The following is a 20031-nucleotide window of genomic DNA, read 5'->3' on the forward strand; positions in this document are numbered from 1 at the left end:
AAGAGGCACAAAGTCATGGAATCATTTAGCTTGGAAAAGAACTCTGAGTTCAAACATAAACCTTATATTGCCAAGTAGGATGAGTTTTGCAGGCACATGAAATAGGTCTTACAGTATAAGGTCAGCTTGAGGAATTTTTTTCTTTTTTTTTTTTTCATTTTTCCTAAGCAGTGGATATTCACTAGACTGAGAATTTCACTCTCTCTTTGCCAACTAAGTGTTCAGTGAAATACTGCAGTGACATCTACAAACATAAGGCATAATGAGATTTTGTCTCCTCCCTTCCATACTGTTACACTTCTCTAAGAAGAGGAGCACATCTCTGAAGACAGCTCCTGCAACTGAGAGTTCACAGCTTAGGAAGGAAAAATCTGAGTAAGAAGAGAAAAAGCACATGCTTTGTCCATGGCAGGATAGAGGCAAAGTTTGTCTTGAAGGGGCTTGCAGCCAGATGCCAAGACTACTTGTCTAGACACACTTCTCAGAATGACTCCACCAACCTGCATTTGCTATGAGATGCTGAAAATCAACAATTTAATTTCCACAGATGGCTCAATAAATTCTTCACATCTTCCAGAAGTGTGTCTTAAGACTGATTCATTTCGCTTGCTTCCTGTGATCATTCATATACATTTTAGAAGAATGTTTTCAGAAAGCAAATACCCTTCTACTTAACACAAATGGATTCCTGAAAAGTTCTGCTGTTATGTAACAGTGTGGATACTGAATTTTCCAAGAGCATAAGCATAATGAAGGGATGCATGTTAGGACTTATAGAATACTCACAGTTTAAACACATGGGGATATCTGTGGCATGAGGGATGGGAGGCAGGGAAAAAAAATCAATGCGGACTTTCCAGAGGAAATGCCAGCTTTATAGAATAGATAACCCTTTCTGAGAACCCTGATCTGCTTCACCCAGGAGACTGTACCCCTGATTGCCTGTTTTGTCACACCTCAGACTTGACTTGTCCTTTTTTGCTTCATCTAAGATGATGCTATCAACTATGAGAATGCAACTCCTCAGAAAGAGGGAGCCAATTCTTCATCAGTCTCAGAAGCTCAGATCTTCTGGAGAACAGAAAGATGTGAAATGTTTCTTCATGTTCAGTCCTGTCACTATATCCAGGAGACTGAACTTGCAATGGGAATATTTAACTGTGAGCATTCTTGGTGTCTCTTTCTGAACAGGTCGATTTTCATTTTCATCATCATCTTCCTCATATGAAACATGATCATTCAAGTTTGAGGAGTGACAAAAAGTGCAATGATGACATTTGCCTGGTCAAGGTATTGAGAAAACCTCCTGGAAATCAATGGACAAGTAGGGTGCTGCCACAGTCACATCACAAATAGGAATTTTCAGAAACAAATGGGTTTTGGTATCACTGGTGCCACCCAAATAGGAAAACACAGCCATCACTGTGAGTCTTATTTGACCAATAGCAAAAGAAAGCTTTGAATAGCTGTTATCAATGAACACTTCATAATAAATGTTAGCTAAAAAAAAAAAAAAGGACAATTTTAAATTTAAATATATTTTTGAGAAAATGACAACCTGCTTAGGGACAATGTGGGCAGGCTGGTTTTGTTGAATAAAGTATAAATTGCAAATCATAGTTGTTCAGCTCTTGTAATAGTCTGGAAGTCTCTTAGGATTTAAAGCAAGCTGAACAACTGACAATCTTGGAGGAATTCAAGTGTGGTTTTATAATATCTGGTTCAACAGACTGAACTGGATCACTCTCACTAGCAATTATGTGTTTCACCAAGCATCTGGAAGCTTCATTGATGTTTATATTTTCCTGCAAGTGAAAAAGAAATAAAGGTTGATTAGTCAATATTAATTAAACCATACTGGATATTTCCTGTGCATAATTAAACTTTTCTCTCAGCAACATCAAAAGTTTACTTACCTTAATAAACAATTTCCAAAAATTTACTGTGTTAAATAGTGCTTACTGGAGTTTTGAAGTTGGTTAAGTTTTATATATATATCATGATTCATACCTCTTTTAAAACGTGTACAGAGCTGATTTTAAGTTACCTCAATCTCCTGGTGATTTGATTGCTTCAATAAACTAAAAAAACAAATGCCAGAGAGGTGTTGAAGAATAGTGACTGAAGTAAAGCTGCGAAGACCATATTTCACTGTTTGAATAATGGTTACTCATTTCCAAATAGTTAATTACCTACCAGCAATTACAGCCATGCATAGAACTTATTTTTTAAAGCCTTTCCCACAGTTTCAAGAAGATTTCTGTATGCAATGCCCACAATGAAACCTGTGGTGGACCAGTTTCATTGAATAAATGACACAATCTCAAATTACTCACAAAACAGTAAAAAAAGTTCTGTATGATTTGGAGTCCTCCTTTATTTCTGGTTGAAGCTGACTCCAATGCACTGCATCTCCAATGCAATGCTTCAGAAGAGATATATCACCACTGGTTTCATTTGTAGAAATGAAATCCTCACTCTAGGGGTTTAAAATGAAAGTGAAAGCACATTTTTTCCTACATGTGCCTGATATCAACTACATATTTAACTTGCCCTTACTCTGTTTGTAGAATAAGTAAAGCTGAAACAGCCTGATCAGTGAGACACAGCTCAACACAACATAGAAAATAAGCAGCAGTACCGAGTAAAGATTTATTTTTTTCAATAACAGACACCAATATGTTTGGAATAAAAAGTCAGACTTTCTGGCATGAAAAAGCATTCTTCTAGTGTAACTATTGGGATTGATTACTTATTTTATAAGGCGGGAGATAGCAACTCCATTGTAGCTTCAGTCTTCTAGGAAAATGTATCACACAGCCACATACATCCATATGGAAATGCATACAAATATATAGGCATTCATTTGTATATATGCACACACTACTCTTGCTCAGTAAAGATAATGCTTTATTTCCAGCCTAACACTACCCAGGTTTTCAAGCTGAATCACTGGGTCATGGAATAATTTTGATTGGAAGGGACATTTAAATGCCATCTAGTCACAATTCTCAAGCATGTCCAGGTCCCTCTGGATGGCAATCTGGAGCCTGCTGTACTGAGGCCATAAACTAGCTATAAAAGAAAGAGAGTTGTGTGTTTCAGTAGAAAAGACACATTTATAAGAAAATCAAATGCTAAAGGAATGGATTCTGTGAGACTGACTTTGTCCAAACCCCTTGAAATCAATGGCAAAACTCGACAAATTCCATTGTCCATCCCTTTGCACCACAGTAAAGGGCTGAAATCTGTGGATCTAACTGAAAATGTTAATTAGTGCAAGATTTCACAGGCTTCTTCAATGACACACATGAACTTAAATATTTTGTATGTAAAGAATATCAGTAAGTTTTAAACCCTCAATACTTTAGAAAAGTAACAGCTAGAAAGTAATATGAAACTGGGAATCGTCTCTGTACTGAGTTGCTGAAATTCTGCCTGTATCGCATGGCTCTCTCAGACTAGACTAGAAAATTCCTCAAGCATGCACTAAAAACCCTTTTCAGACCACTGTGAAATTTTATTAGGAAAAAAAACACAAGACAATGAAAAATATCACTCAGTACTGCTAAGAAAACTAAAGCAAAAACAGGATTGTTAAGTGCACAAAAACAGAAATGTAAAAACCTTTTGTGTTGTGTTTGTCTTTACTGATGGACTGGTGAGCATTTCATTTGCCCATGTGCTGCTTGTGTTGAAATGGCACTATGTGTTTATTCAATAAGGTCTTAGGGACTATCTAAGATTCTGCCCAAATTCATTGAGCTGTATTAACAGCAACCCTCTTTGTCAGAGGTTACCATTTTACAGCACTGGGAGAGGAGGAAGGAGCCAAGCCCACAAAAGTAAAAAATGGGTAAAGGTGGCCATCCCTCATCCCTGCTGGTGATAGATGGAAGTCCATGTGCCAGACATGAGCCTAAAAATGCAGATGAAAAATTGCTCCAGCCAGTACTAAAACAACAAAAAAAAAAATAGGAAAGGAATAAAAAGGCTTGTCCTGACTCTAGAGAGGCATTTTCTCATTTATATGAACTCTTTAAGCTGTGTGGATGGCAATTTCAGCTGGGGTACAAGGGGAGGAAGAGGAAGGGTGACGCTGGCAGACAGCACAGCTAGTTTTGAGTTTGTATCTGAATCCAGCCTGCTCCCGTGGTTCAGATGACAACTGGCACACAGTATAGATGAGAAGGAATATGTTAAGGCATCTGCTGCAAGGAGCCTGTGGTCATGCCAAAAAAGAAACTCTTGCTGTCCCAGGTCCCTGCCTTGACCACTCCCTTTCTGATGCTACTATTGCCTTTTGTTACCACCTTAATCCTGTGGCGTCCTAGACCTGCAGATCAGACATTGCTGTATTCTGGTCTGACTAATGAAATATTGATTTCTCCACCTCTCCTCCTACAGTGTGTTCTGCAAAAGAAAAATCTATATTCTGCTAGGCTAGTGAAAGAGCTACAGACAGTAGAAGGTGATCTGCAATCCAAACGCAGACATCCAGAGGCCTGGTGATTTTAGAGAGCATGAAGAGTTGAAAGGCAATGAAGGGGAGGAAAGAGAAAAAAGAAAAAGTGAAAATCCACTCAAACACAAAGAAACCAACAATCAGAGTGCAAGATTGGACAGAGAGGAATAATCACAGACACCCTACTAATGGTACTGAGACATGGAAACTGCACCAGTTATACCTAAAAATGGAATTAATTACGTTTTAAAAAAAGCAAGAAAATAAAGGTGGAGTGAAAAAAATATCTTTCAGTGTTGAAATGCCATAACTGTCACCTCCTATATGGCTTTGTCCTATAAAAGAACACCACAGGAATTGTGATGATTACAGAATTTCAGATTTATTTTTATTTTTCTCCTCTCCTCTCCTCTCCTCTCCTCTCCTCTCCTCTCCTCTCCTCTCCTCTCCTCTCCTCTCCTCTCCTCTCCTCTCCTCTCCTCTCCTCTCCTCTCCTCTCCTCTCCTCTCCTCTCCTCTCCTCTCCTCTCCTCTCCTCTCCTCTCCTCTCCTCTCCTCTCCTCTCCTCTCCTCTCCTTTTTTTTCTTTATTCTCTTTCTTTCTCTATTCTCTTTTTCTCACACCTGTAGTGCCTGTTATCCAGACTCCTTTGAGGCCACTTTCACAGTTCTCCAAACACGGGGGACACTCTGTCTCCCTGTATTGCTTTTAAGCCTGGTATTATTCAGCACTGCATCTTTGATGTGTTTATCTGGACAGCAGCTTTCTGTGATAGGGAAGTGCTGGTAAGGCCATTTGTCAAAAGGAGAAAATGCAGAGCTACATAAAACTTGGTCCAGCATGTGGTGGCTAGTTGGAATGTGGGAGATGGCATAGGATGAAGTCTTCACATGATAAGGTAAGAATGCAACACTTTCCTTTCTCAAGAAAAGCTCTCTCCCAAGAGAGAGCTTTTACTGCAAGACCAAAAAGAATCTTACCCATATTATCGTGTCTATCAGTCCTGTATTCCTGATTCAATGTGTCAGCCTTTATAAAAGCCTTTCCAAGTATCTTGCCTTGCCCTGTCCACTGAGGTGCCTGGCCCATTTCTGTGTGGCTCAGGAAGCCCCAGCATCTGAGACACTATCCCAGTCAGTGCAAGAGATGAGTTGTGAATCCATACCTAAGTGATTTATCCTACATCAACCTGCCAAAATCTGCCACAGCAAGGACCTGAACCCTGCTTCTGTGACAATGCCTACTACTACATGTTCCAGTCTTTCTCCTGGTCTTGTAAAAATGGAATGCAAAAGGTGAAAATCAGAACATGCTACTCTTTATTCAATCACCAAACAAAACAAGGCAAAGAAAATAACTCTGAGTGATCTCTGATATCCAAAAAGGAACATGGGAGGACATAAACAAAATTAGTGTTTGCTTTGTAGATCGATCTCATTAAAATATATCCTTTCAAAGGGTAGTTTTATGGAAAGGATAGCAACAGAGGGCAGGGAATGAGAGCTGCATTACTTAAAACCCTTGAACTCATTGCTGTTGGAAATAATGTCTTGTAAGCAACAATTAACTAAAGGAAAAATAAATACAATATCGAATGTGACTCAAAGCTGTACACAAGCTCAGCAATCATTTTTGCATAGTGGATTACCTTATCTGCCTTCTCCGCTGCAGACACAGAACATTAACATTTAGGGCATTCCATTTTAATATATGAAATAAGTTCCCACAGACTAGACTGGCTCTTAGTTCTTTGTAGAAGAATGAAGGCCCTGGCAAGTTTTAAGGGCCTGTCTCACTTTCAGAGGAAAGAACTCTTTGTTTCTTTACCATGAGCATATCTTAGATTTGACTATCTGGTCATTTTCTGATAGAATGCTTTTCCCTTTTTACATTGACAGTTTTTTCCTGTTACTGAATCTGATTCTTCTGAGTCTTACCTTGAAAAGCAGGGTGAAGAACAGTGTGTACACAGGCACAGAGCACTTGGGGAGCTCTCAATCAGTGCTGCCTAGAGATATGACCTTAGACTACTACTGCAGATGAAGGAAATTGACTTCCCATAAGCAAACATTTGCAAATTGTGAAATATTCAGGTATTAGATGGGAGCCTATGAGAAGCTCATAGCTTCCACATTTTATTTCCAAACTGCACTAAAATCCGGGAGCAAGTAAATTACTTGAAAAATGCTTTAACCTGCATTCCCCTCAAGCTAGCACTCTGAGGGAAAGGCTCCACATGCTCCCTTAGCAGAACTCCCTGGAAGCTACTGGGAACAGAGCCTTATTAAGATGGTGTGCTGTACTCCTCAGTGTTTTTTCTAGGAAAATGCAGCTATACAAGTTAAAAGATATCTGGTTGCATGAACATGAAATTCATGGATGTGAACTGCTATGACTGCAACTCTGAAAATAAGATAATTGATGTGATTGAATTCTTACAGCTGGTTGAATATCTTGCAACAAAATTATTTCATTTAATGACTTACTGATCAAAAAAAAATTGTGTTTCTCTGAATTTCCAGATTTGGGACAGCATTAAATAATGCATTTCATAACAATGACCCAGAGAGATACAGGACAGCTCTAATATAGGACAATCAGAATCAAATCCTTTTAATTACAGGAAACAAACTCTGCAGAGTACACTGCATAGAGTGACTGTATATCTGAAATGAAATCTCCTGCCTTAAGTGTCAGCTTTATTTCTTGCTTTATGACAGAATCTGAAATATTTTCTAAGACTATACAGTGAGATTGCTTGGACTTTTCTGAGTGAATTAAAAAGACAGTCTAGGGAGCCACACACACCTAACTGGGTCTGGCAGTCTCAAATGGATTGCTTGGATTTAAGTTACCAGATCAGCAGATTAGTTTAGAGTGTCAGCCTAATTCAAATTAATGTCCAAACCTTGTTTTTCTTTATGGAAACCAGAACTGCTTATCCCGTTCCTCTGCAAGTCTACTGCATAGTTTGCTTTTTTCATCTTTCAGAATAGTTGCCCAGTCAAAAGAACTGAAGAATCTGTGATTTAAACAAGGTCCAGTAGAGCTTGGATTATTCACATAATTCCCAGGTAAGATAGGAAGAATTATTGTCCTTGCTTTTTGAAAGAAAGGCTGGAACAGTGGAGAGAATGACTTTCTGAAGGTAACACAGAGGATCAATGGCAAAGAGGACTTTTGATTGTCAGTCCAGCATTTGGGCCCTGTAGGGGGTTGGAACTAAATGATTTTTAATGTCCCTTCCAAATCAACTCATTCTGAGTCTATGGTGACACACCATGGACTGCTTGTCAAACAAAAGCTGAATAAAGGACATCTTATTATCTACATTTCTTAGAGGCAGAAATGTTCTGGAACACTGTCCTGGTCCAAATAAGATGTATCCAAATAGCCCAGAGACTCAGACTGCACATCAGTCTCCAGGTCATGTTGCTCAGGAGACAAGGAGCTGTGTGCTTAACCTAGTTTTGTAATGCTCTGAAAAGCACAGCTACCAGCCTTTCCAGGCAATTTGGACAAAACATGAATGTCTTTTCATTTAATTCTGTGTAACTGACAGCAGAATTACAGCAGGGAAAAGAGGAACTCAGGCATAATCACAGCACAGCCATGGCCAGTCATAAAGTATTTCAAGTTATTTTTGAATTAGGCACTTTCAAGCACATTTAGTTTTGCCTGACTTGTCTGTTTTGTTGCACAAGTTCCATTTTCATTATAAAGTGATAATAAGCTTGAAATTGCTCCTTTCTAATCCAAGTCAAAAGCTCACCTCTTTGAACTAGGAATGGTGGTGAAAACAGTTTAAAGTCTTGGAAATGTGAGTGGAGCTCTCAGCTGCTCTGGCCATGTGCAGGATAATTAAACGTGTGACAGAAAGAAGAAATTTCCTTCCTTTAAAAGAATGAATCTTTGGCATTAGTTGTGGTCATGAAGTTTGTTAAAGAATTTACTATTAAGGGTTATTTGGTGACTATCTGGGGATGTGGCTCTTAGACAGCAATCAATATGAGTGAAGTAAATATGCAGATGTAAAAGAGACCAGACTCACCACCGGATATATGGCAACAGTCTAACTTGTGACTATACTGTGAGTGGTGCTGCCCAATAAGGCCTTTCTCACATGGAAAACTATCCAAACAAAATCTTCTGTCTTTGTAGTGAGAAGCCTGAAAGAGGGTTATTTCCTTCAGATTAATGTAAGAATCAAAAATAACACATAGGACTGCATTAGGTGGCTCAAGTGTCTTATATTGGAGCTGTTAATCTACAAAAATAGCACCAGGGAATAATACAGTGATTTTTTTTTTTTTTGTGTAATCTTTCAGTGCTACAGCCAAAAGCTTAAAACCATTGACAGCTTGAAATATGGTAGGTACATATATAGCATGCTACTTTCTACAAGGCAACCAGAATGAAAAGATATTATTTTTATAAGTAATCACCTTTGTTTTTCCAAAATGCATAAATCATATTCAGTTTGCTCTCAAGGCTTTAATATTTCCAAGCACATCTCCAGAAAACCTCTGGAGATCTAATTATTCCAGGGTATTACTTTTTTTAACTGCTAAAACTTCTAGCTGCAACATGATGACTCCTTTGTCTGTGTTATTCTGCTTCAGAGGAGTTTCTATTCTCTGAAGCAAACAGAGTTAATAATTTATTTTTCCCAGACCCAAGTTCAATTACTTATGATGGCCTAGGCTGAAAGGATACCAGGTAAGTATAATATCCATAATTCTAAAATAGTAGTAATAATAACTTTTGTTTAGAAAGGGAAATGTAGGGTTTACATTAGAACTTAGACCAAGTGGAGAAATTATTTTGATCTAACTTAGTTCAAATGTTTTGATTCTACCATCTTTACGGGAATGACTCTTTGTATAATTTTAAAGTCAGGAGCCTCCAATTATGGGTGGAAATCAGGTGTGTAGATTTCAGAACAGGTCCTAGCCTCTGGTGTATAGCAGCAGAGGACAGTCTGATAGCAGCTGTGTGCCCTCAACTCTCACCATTCCCTTCAGGGTGGTGTTTGAAAATAAGTCCTGTCATAGCTGGATTCTTTTTCAGTTCTTACATTATTACATTGGCAATTTGAGGACTTCTTGGGTTTTGGAGTTAAATAACATAAGAAGAATGTAGATATTTACCATGTCTAAAGTAACAGAAAATCTTAATTCTATGCACCTTAGAGAAACTTGGAAAAATTTTCTCTGCTGTGACTTTTAAAAAATTTATGTCCTTTATACTTCTATAGTTCTGCCCCAGACTGGCTCCATCATCATCATAAAACCTCTCTGTGATAATTGAAATTGTTTGCATATTAATTTTCTGTCATGATGTGCAGTGGCCCTTTGCATAATAAATGTGGCTGTCATTTCTGAGTGGTGGACATGTGCTTGCTGGGGACTGATGTATGGAATTCATGGTACAGCTTCCATTCTTACAGTAAAATTTAGTTTATCATAAAGAGGAGCACTGGATTCTCTTGGCCTCACCCAACACAAATCAGCAGATGGACCACAGACCTGAATACAAACCAGGCGCTGCACATGAAGGAATAGGATGTACCCTGTTGTGCAGCAGGATAGTTTACACACTTACCTAGACCAAAATTTCACCTACAAATAGCATCTTCAAGAAACAGTGGCTAGATTTGAGACACATTCAGTAAGAAAGCAAAGACATTCATTACAAAGACATAGAATCATAGAATCATAGAGTGGTTTGCGTTGGAAGGGACCTCTTCATGTCATCTTGTCCGACCTGCCTGCCAGGGCAGGGACATCCTCAGCTAGATCAGGTTGCTCAGAGCCAAATCCAATTTAGCTTTGAATGTTCTCAGGGATGGAGCATCCATCACGTCTGGGCAACTTGTTCCAGTGTTTCACCACCCATGTCAGGAAAAAAAAAAAATCCTTATCTCTAGTGTAAATCCACCATCTTTTAGTTTAAAGCCACTACCCCTTGCCCTATCAAAATAGGCCCTCATAATAGGTTTATCCCCATCTTTGTTATAAGCTCCCTTTAAGTGCTGTAAATCTGCAGTCTCAGCCCAGAGCTCATGCAGTGCTTGAAGCAGTCTGGGACATGCTGCTATTCCCCTGCTGTTACTTCTGTTGATTACAAGTAAAACATCTTTTAAATATTAATGCTTAAAGAAGGTGTCAAGACTAGAAAAGTAAAACAACAAAAAAACACTGTAAAAGATCTTAAGTACCTTATAGGTTTAAAAGGAATTAAACAATCAAATGGAGCATTTTGGTTTTCAGACTACTAAAAATCTAGGTTAAACCAGAACCAAACTGTTCACATTTCATACATCCAAAAGTTCCCCAGAGATACAAATGATGACACCAGGTTTCATAATAGGAGGATACAATCAACATAATATCCACTGAATTGCTGTGTTCAAATCAATATTTCACATGCCAGCTCTCCAAATCTTGCATGAAGTGAAATTATCTGAGACATCTCAAACTGATCTACAGTACCAATGTACTTTTGGCCTTTATAATTTGAAAGTCTAAGTGCCCTGTCTGATTTTTATCTCAATATTCCATGCACTGAGGAAATCTGTACCAAAGTAAAGAATTGAACCTCAGAGCAGTTCATTCAACACTTTGACCACTGGTATTTCCTTCCTCCCCAGATCTGTGATTCTTTTGAAAAGGCTTTTGAGAATGAGGGCTTTTAACAGCGAACATTGTAAAAGCACTACAATAGACTGACTTAATTTCTGAAATCTGAGGCAATGAAGCTATAGTCTCAAATCAGCATTTCTTGGGCAAAGTGGCTATATAAATATTCAGAGATAATATTCAGTGTTAAGAGTGATGAAAAACATCCTCATATCATTCACAAGACGTAGCTTTTATGCCTTGCCTAGGGTCATCTTCCTCCTCAGGCTCTTGTACAGTAACCTGTTGACTGGGTACATATTTACTGCTGACCTATCATATTACAGCAGCTGCATTTCAGAATGTTGCAATAAAAGACCTGGAAGAAATAGAAATGCATACTATATATGTAAAAATCCATCTTTAATACCACCAACAGAGGAGCTTTTCAAGGTGCACATTTAGACCAAATGAACTATTTTAGGAACTGATTTCTCTGTCCTTAGAAATATTTGAAAAGAAACGGAAACATTACCTTGGCTGATGTTTCAAACCAGCCCACGAACCCATTCTCTTTGCAGAACTGATCCATTTTGATGCCGTTGTTCATAAGAACATCTATTCCCTGGTCGCATTTGTTTGCTAATAGGACTGCTGGCACAGGTTTGCCATTTGGAAGAACCAACTTTGAGTCCAAATCCTCCTTCCATTTTGTCACTGCTTCAAACGTCGCAGGTCTTGTAACATCAAAGACAATAAACGCCCCCATAGCCTCTCTGTAATACACCCTGGTCATGTTTCCAAATCTTTCCTGTCCTGTAATGAAGAAAGTAGGAGGGGGGAAAAAACATGACCTTTAAAAATCATTGCTTCCAGTCTAGGTCTGTATTTCACATAGCAGGTTTTCTAAGATAACATTAATGGGTGCAGGACTTCATTTTATAAATCCCTGGGAAACTACTCTTTTCCTCAATAACTGTAAGTACCATGCTAGAATAATTTGTATTAAAATGCAGGAGAGTATTGCATGAAAAAAAGAATTTTCAGCTCAACAACCAAGGAAGTTTAATGAAGTTCACTATAAGTGAATAATAAGTGTAATAAGCGAATAATAAGTCTATGGTCCTATTAGGCTTCCAGATTTCTCAGTCCGTGAACAGTACCAAGAGTCTTTGGGTAGATTATAGGACTCCCAACAAGAGTCACAAAAAAATATAGGTACCAGATTGGGAGCTCCTTGGTACTATGGTCTTTTGTCTAAAACACCTAACACAACCAAACTGCTCAAGCATGAACAGGATCCTGCATGTTCTCATGCAAATCATAATAACCACCAGTAACATAATATAACTCTGGAGCCATACCAGGCATCAGAGTAATTACAAGTTTACTTTTACTGGCAGACTAAAACAAAGAGGTGAGGAGGGTGAATTTAAAGCTTTACAAACATGAAAAGTGCTCTACGTAGCACAGCAGTAGCAATATAAAGAGCTGCATTGCTCCAGCAAAAAGATCTGTGAGGAGAATTTCATACTAGATCTCTTCAAAAGCTTCATCATTTTATTTGCTGAATTCAAAGTGCCTTCTGAGAAGGGACAGAAGTTTTGTGAGGTAACAGTACATTAGTACATTCAAACATGGACTTTTGTAAATATATGTAAATCATTTCATATGATTAAAAGTGTGAACAAATTAACACATGACATCAGGATGTGGTAAGTTGATCAGCTGTGGATTTGTTAATATATCTGTTGTTTTCATGGGAACTCTGAAAAAATAAATTACACAGAACCTTTCTTGAAAATAAAAAATAGATTTTTCTACTAATGTCTACAGCAGAGCTTTGATCCAAAGAAGAATTATAAGCTCCTGAAACATTTCACAACAATAGCAGTTTTTAAGCAAGATAACTCCTGTACGTGCTTACATAACTGGGAAAAAGCGCTGTAGAAATAGAAGCATTGAATGCAAGCCTGTTTCTAGCCTTACTTTCTCAACATGAGCAATTTTGAGTAGGTTAGGAAGACAAGAAGATTGGCAGTCTGCCTCCAACCCCAGGAAGGTTACCTGTGGAGAATTTATCTGATGGAAATTGTGTTGTCAAATGTAAAGGAGGGCAGAGAAGGGAAAAGTGCTGATTGCTGGGCTTCTAGACCATACGCTTTCATTTAATGGAAATAGCACTGAAACCACTTAGGGGGTCAACACCATCAGTCCATGATGTTTATCTTTGGTTTTAAGCACTGTGGCAGCAAGGAGAAAGTCATTCACATGATAAGAAACCAAAGAAGAAGCCTGTCTTCTCCAAATTAATGTCAAACTTTTTTTATCTTAAAGAAACACTGTGTCTTATTGATAAAGCAAGATAGAAATAGATTATTTCTGGGAAAGAAGAGGTCATATTCAAATTTCTTTCATCTATATTTTATTCAAATGTCTTATGATTCCTATCAGTCAGCTAATCAGATGAATAGCTAAATCATGTGATATTCAATAATCTCCTTGTTGGGAATTTCTTCTTTTCATCTGCAAGAAGGTGCCTTCCACCAAAAGCCATGGTCTGATTAGAAACATAGCAGTGAGGTAAGCAGCAACATATACAAATAGTTTTTTGATGGATATTGTATTTCACTGATGCTTTGTACTTCTCATACAAAGTTCTTGAGTTGCTTACACTCTAGGAGGTATAAGAGCAGCTCAACTCAGGCCTCAAACACGTTTATTGGGACACAGATCACTAAGACAGGTGGGACATGGTGTCACAGAACATCAACTAAATTATTCTTTTGCAGCATGAAATTATTTACCATGAAGGAAGTTACTGAAGGAATAAAAGGCTAAAGGTTCCTAAGTTGTGATCTTCTGCCTCGTAGTGGCCCACAGATTTCTGACAAATTGTGTGACACTGATTCTTGCTCTGGCTTCCAGCTGCTTTTTCAGATAGACAGGATTTTCACTGCACAGAAAAGCCAATGCGTTTGTAAAAGCAACATTTGCAGGAAGACAGGGATAACCAATTTCCATCACCAACCACTTGAAAGAAAGAGAAAGAATACAGCTGCTGGATTAACTGTCTAAACTGTTTTTGAAGTGGTCTTTTTCTCCATTGTTATGATTAATGTATCAATATACTTGACAGAAAGACATTAAGCAAGTGTGAATGGAGAAAGAAAGAGGAGCTTTATAAATCAGAGTTTTAGTTTTATGACATTTTCATAATGACTTTAAGTTGTGGAAAAAGTGATCTCTAGTATTTGCATTGAGCTTGGAGAACTAGATAATACGTCTAAGGATGCAGAAGTACTCTTGTTTTCACAGATTCTCGTTCATAAGAACAAAATCTCATATTAATAGATGGGGTTCCTAAAACCTTTTCATTTAGCAGAATTACTCATAAAAATAGGCACTTTTTGATGTATTAAAGATGTCAAAATTGGCCTTAGGTTTTCAGCAACACAAGGTCTTAGGCAGGAATTAGGCCAAAAATAGATCAGCCATTAGGTATTCAGTGGTATCTCGCAGGCAGCCTTGAACATTAGAAACTGCTTTACTGCAAGAGCGACTGGGGAAGATTGGTTTTGCTTTTCACTGGAAGGGTCAGAAGCCTGGCAAATATTTGATCTGGCTCATTTTACTTTACTGCATCCCTTACAAGGCATTTGGCATCAAACCCTGCAATTCTGATGGCCTTTGCCCACTGAGATGGTACTATATGCTGGGATTATCAGCCCTAAATTAGATATAAAAAAAATTAACTGGGAGCACTGAAGGTTAGGGTCCCTTTGTAGTTGAAGACTGAGAAGAAATGTCTAATTGTTAATTCAGATGAATCCTACTCTACTTGGAAGTGAACCCAGTGAGATCAAGGTAACAAAGCAGCAAGATTTCTACTAAAGGGAAGCACTCCCTGCCTGAATGGCTGCTGCCTTCATATTTATCCTAATCTCAGTGGCACCTCTGTAGCAGGAAAAGCTATCAGTTCAGGGATTTAAAGCAACCAGCATGTGAACTTACATAGTTTAAAAAAATTTACCCCACATAAATTTGTACAGTAATCTACAATTTTCACTAACCACTATCATCTCCAATAAAGGTATAAAAAGTAAGGATGTAGTGCTGAAACTCAGATATTTTTCACCATCTTGACCACTGCATCTGAAATGTGGCACAAAAATTGAAATTCAAAATTGATTAAAACTTTCCAGTGCTGAGTTTTATGATGCATTCTACTTCTTGCCACTGTCCTAAGAGACAATGCTTTTGGGAACCACCTTGCTTTACAGATATCCTTTAGCCAACACTGAGAAGCTGGAAATTCTGAAGATTTAAGCAATTTTTTTTTTTTATCTTTCACTTCAAAATACCTTTCAGAATTTTCACACTTGAATTCAAATAATTGTCTTCATGGACTGAAGCTTAAGCAACCCTTGAGCTGATGTTCACCACCCCAGAATGAGGAAAAGCAGACTGTCAGCAGGATCTGGCCCACAGATTCGACCAACCTCTACTGAAATAAAACCCTCACAGAAAGAGACTTATTTATGTTTGCAGAACAGTAATTTCAAGGTAAGTTAGCCTAGAAATCACCATGACTATCTTATTTATGCATATGTGCTTCAATGCTTAGCAGCTGCCAAAAGCCTAAAATGCTGAGGATGTGCTGTGTCTGGCATTAGTGAACAGGTTTCCACTTACTCCCTCTGCTGCATAGCAATCCTAAAAACTTTACAACTGCAGAGACGGTCGCCTGTAACTGTGGGAAGACTGCTGCTTCTGAAAGTGAAAGTGACAGGGAAAGGAAAGGGAACTGTTCTTTCCCCAAAGCATCAACCCAGATCTGTATGAGATGAGAACCAGACTTTTAAACACAAACCAAAATCTTTTTGGTAGCAATGAATAATCCAGCTCACTCAAATGCAGGAGTCATAAGAAGGATGCTGAGACAGCTGTGGAAAAGGAGCGGGGAGCAGGATCCGATGTGGTGCTCTCTGCTCTCTGATGCTCAAAGCTTTTCCATGCAGAAAATCTATGGCTAAAGCTGGTCTTCAGAGAAATCTCTGGGCTGTTTGGGCACAAAACACAGACAGTAGCACAGAGAGCAGCCTTGCAGAGAAGGGAATAGCAAGCACACCCAGATGTGCTGTCTGCAGCAGCTGTTTTCTTCAGAAGCCGTGTGCCAGCCTGCATCTGTGGGGACAACCCCATCCACAGTAACCTTCTGCAAAGTATGATTCAGTTTCTTTAAAGTTTTCCTTCTAACAATTTTTTAATGAATTTAAAGGCTATCCCCACAAAGACATCAGAAAAGATAAAGAAATAAAGACAGAAACTGACTGAGGAGCAAGATTTAATGTTGTATGACACAGCAGTAGAGGTGATGGCACACTTTAATAGGAGCACCAAAACTGATAATTTGTGACATAAGGTGAAACAAAATGGAATTGTTGTGAAGAAAGACAAGCAGAATTTTATCATGCATATCTCCTCCCACACTCAACACTAAGCATTCAGTCATCTCAAACTTAGGCACTTCACTGAATCAGATACAAGTTCATAGATTTTAAAGACAGTGTGTTGTTACGAACACCATAACATCATATAGCATAAAGGTTAATCTTACTATTCCTGCCTAACACCCACAGTTTCAAGAATATAATTTGTGTTAAAACCACTGTCTTAATGCAACAATGTGTGACACAGGGCCTACATTATCCCTGAATTAATTTTTGTAATACTTAGTTATCCTTGGTTTTTTGGCATTACTCTCTCATCTAAATAAAAGCAGTTTCAGCATTTAGCTGTTAGATCGTACTATAGTTTTGCTTACAAAACTAAAAACCACAGAAAAATATGTTACACAAATATCAGCTACATTTAATTAGATAGCACCAGATGAACCAAATTTATGTTTTCTTCTTATGTATGGTAAGGGTAAATCAGGCTAAACTGCTTGGTCCTACCACAGCTGGAATGTTGCTCCTCCAATGAAATCACCATGAACATAAATCCTCCTAATAATCTAGATAAGCTTGACACTGGCTTTACTCACAATATTTTTAAGAAAATTATTTCTATATTGTTAAACCGTTTACTACCCACTGATCCACAGCGTGAAAAGCAAGGAGGAATATGCACATGCTTGGTACTGGTTCACTGCCTTTTTAATGGAGAGGGGAAGGGGATATAAGAGCTAAAATATTACCTGGTATCTACATATACATACATATATAAAGATGCATTCATATGTAATTACTGATATGAAATATTATTGGTGTATTTGCAGAATTTGCTTCAATTCAAGGAGTCCTGCATACTAAGCCAACATCCCTCCACTTGCTCAGAGACTGAAAGTTTATTTCCTTACCCTGAAAGATAAACCTGACCTGATAACAGAGAGTGCACCAAAAGAGAAAGATGTTCTTAGACCAGAGATTTTATTTTCCTCCCTGTTCTCATGGCTCATTTGTATTTTGCAAATGATGATACATGATCAGCCACAGCCAGGAGAAACCAATTCCATTCTCTCCATATTTCCAATCAGTTTTACTTCTCTTTCAGTTTTGAACCTCTTTTTCTCTCACCAGCCAAATGCTTTATGTGTGATAACTTTTATGCCTGCACCATGATCATCTGAATTTGGTGTGCTGCTTACAGAACTTGCTCTCTGTGTACAGCCAGCAACAGCTAAAGCTCCTTACGCAGAAGTCACTAAAGCTAAAACAGCAACTCTTTTTATTACAGACCACTGTCTTGACCTTCACAATGATGCTTAGAATTGGGCAATTCATATGAAATTTAGTACTGTGCTGCAATTCTCTCTGTCATGTGTGATAACTCAGAAAGCATGCTAGTCATTCAGTCCTACAACTAGGTGTAATTGCTTCTGCTGCCTGACTGAAAGCTACATCATATGATCTGCCAGCACATGATTAGTAGTGCAATAAATCTCTGAAACAAGGCATGCAAAATACATTCTTTAAGGCCCTGATACATTCAGAATTTACTATTAAATGCTTTTTTTCTCACGCAGAAAAGTTTTTCCGGCAGTGTATGCATTTGTTGTAACAATCAGCCACTGGTGAACAGAAAAATAAATGTTTTCCCCATTATTCCATCTTTTAATAAAGAAAACTGAGAATATATGTATTTAAAATTTTAAAAGCACAAAACCACACACAAGACTGTATTAGTGTGTGAAAAAGCAGAGTTTATATGTTTTGCATAAAGCGGTGTTGTTGCATAAGTTTTAGTACCTCAGTGCCAAATTCAGAGCTCAGACATGAGACAGCTCAGTGCAGAAGAAAAGCACTCCCTCCACTGATAAGAATGTCAAGAATTTTTTCATTTCACCAGTTTCGCCCAGTGCTGTTCCAGACTCAATCAATGAGCCCACAGCTCAGGCCACAGGCTGGTACAGTTGTCTAAAAGCTGATATGATGTTCACCTTTATTCTCCACTTAATGAAAGTAACTTATTAATTAATTGAGTTTTCAAATGCCATCCTTTATGCAGTAATCTATTGTTACAGTTGCATTTGATTCTTGCATTCACTAAATGAAAAAATATTATTTACATCATAGGATATATGCTATCAAGATAAACTTATTTTGTGGACTGAAACAAATATGATTGATTTTCAGAAAGGGGGTGGGGGAAAAAGTGCTGTGTGTTTGATTTGAAGCCAAACTGAAAATGTCTGAAGCACTGACAGCAACAATGTCAAATTGTGTGGGTTTTAATGATGTTAGCATGTGGGGATATCTGGACTTCTGTACTCTTTTCTCCTTGCAGAGGGTAAATTGTCTTTTGTTTTACTTGATGTTGAAACAAGGGTATTTAAATATGAGTAATTATATTTTAACCACCAGAATTATTGCCAAACAGAAACATTTTTCTTTTGAAAACATGTAAGACTTTGCTTTCATTGGACTGAAGGAGAGAAGGTAGGAGAGAGAGGGAGAAGGAAGATATTCAGATAAACTAACTCAGATTTGCATTTTCTTTATTTTTTAACTATAAAAGTAATTTTAATCATCTTACTGAATGCCTCATCTATTCCACCAAATTAAAAAGATTTAACAGGACATTCTTGTTATTCTTCCTCTTGTCGCAGAGATCTGTTAGTCCAAAGAGCCAAAACCGAGCACTGCCAGCTGCAGGGAAACAAATGGGGCATTTGGAGAGAGGTGCCTGGGTCCCTGAATACGTCTAAGGGCTTGGGACAAAAATCAGCTAGAAGAGGTTCCACTCTGGTTCTCTGACTTCCCTAGTTTGGGAGTCTGCTGGTTTTAGGGAGCCTCCAAAATGTCAACCTGCCCTTGAAGTTTTCTCTCCTCAATCTGCTCTCCCTCACTGCACAGGCAGTGGCAATTCCCAGCTTTCGGATCAGTACAAATGAACACTGTAATGGGCCAAGGGGCTCCCCTTTGTACTCACCCGCAATATCCCAGAGCTGCAGCCTTACCACAGTCTCAGCATCCCAGTTCAGCACCTTCAAAGCAAAGTCCACCCCGATGGTGGCCCGGTAGTGGGGGGAGAAGTTCTGGTGGACATAGCGCTTGATGATGCTGGTTTTGCCCACTCCCAGGTCGCCGATCACCAGCAGCTTGTAGAGGTGCTCCTTCTGGTTGTGCTTCTGCATCTTTCCTGCGGCTGCTCCCTGCAAACTGATTGCATGCTCTGCCCGAGGAATCCTGCCAGCTTGAGGGGAAGAGAGGGGGTGAGGGACTGGGGAGGGAAGGAAGGAGAGCAAGGTAGGTGGAGGCTCTCTCCCTTCGTACGGAAGCAGGATCACCAGGTCCAGCAGGCAGCCCTGCTGGGAGATGGAGTAAATAAGGACTGGGGGAAGGAAGTCTCCCAGAAAGTTTTGTGCGTATGTGTGTAAAGGTCAGCACGAGGTGTGTCTGGGATTAGACTGGCTGCTAAGGACTTTGCAGGAAAATTCATG

The 20031-nt window shown here is 38.6% G+C and overlaps 1 protein-coding gene across 1 annotated transcript; it reads right to left on the minus strand.

Moving 5' to 3' along the window:
- Positions 1-1245: 1245 nt before the first annotated feature.
- RAB38 (RAB38, member RAS oncogene family) lies at positions 1246-19740 on the minus strand. Its single transcript, XM_062514211.1, has 3 exons — positions 19521-19740; positions 11620-11900; positions 1246-1805 (listed from the first exon to the last, which is right to left on the minus strand). Exons 1-3 carry the CDS (start codon positions 19723-19725, stop codon positions 1653-1655), a joined length of 639 nt encoding a protein of 212 aa, XP_062370195.1. The 5' UTR covers positions 19726-19740; the 3' UTR covers positions 1246-1652.
- Positions 19741-20031: the final 291 nt, after the last annotated feature.

This window comes from Cinclus cinclus, chromosome 2 (genome assembly GCF_963662255.1).
Source record: "Cinclus cinclus chromosome 2, bCinCin1.1, whole genome shotgun sequence".
Lineage (NCBI taxonomy): Eukaryota > Metazoa > Chordata > Aves > Passeriformes > Cinclidae > Cinclus > Cinclus cinclus.

What these genes read in the sequence shown, in the direction of transcription:
- RAB38 (XM_062514211.1), bottom strand. Translation starts at nt 19,725, where the DNA reads ATGCAGAAGCACAACCAGAAGGAGCACCTCTACAAGCTGCTGGTGATC. An exon ending in GCAGCTCTGGGATATTGCGG is followed by an intron (nt 11,901 to 19,520) that starts GTGAGTACAAAG and finishes TCTTCATTACAG; the next exon opens with GACAGGAAAGATTTGGAAAC. An exon ending in GGTTTGAAACATCAGCCAAG is followed by an intron (nt 1,806 to 11,619) that starts GTAATGTTTCCG and finishes TTTCACTTGCAG; the next exon opens with GAAAATATAAACATCAATGA.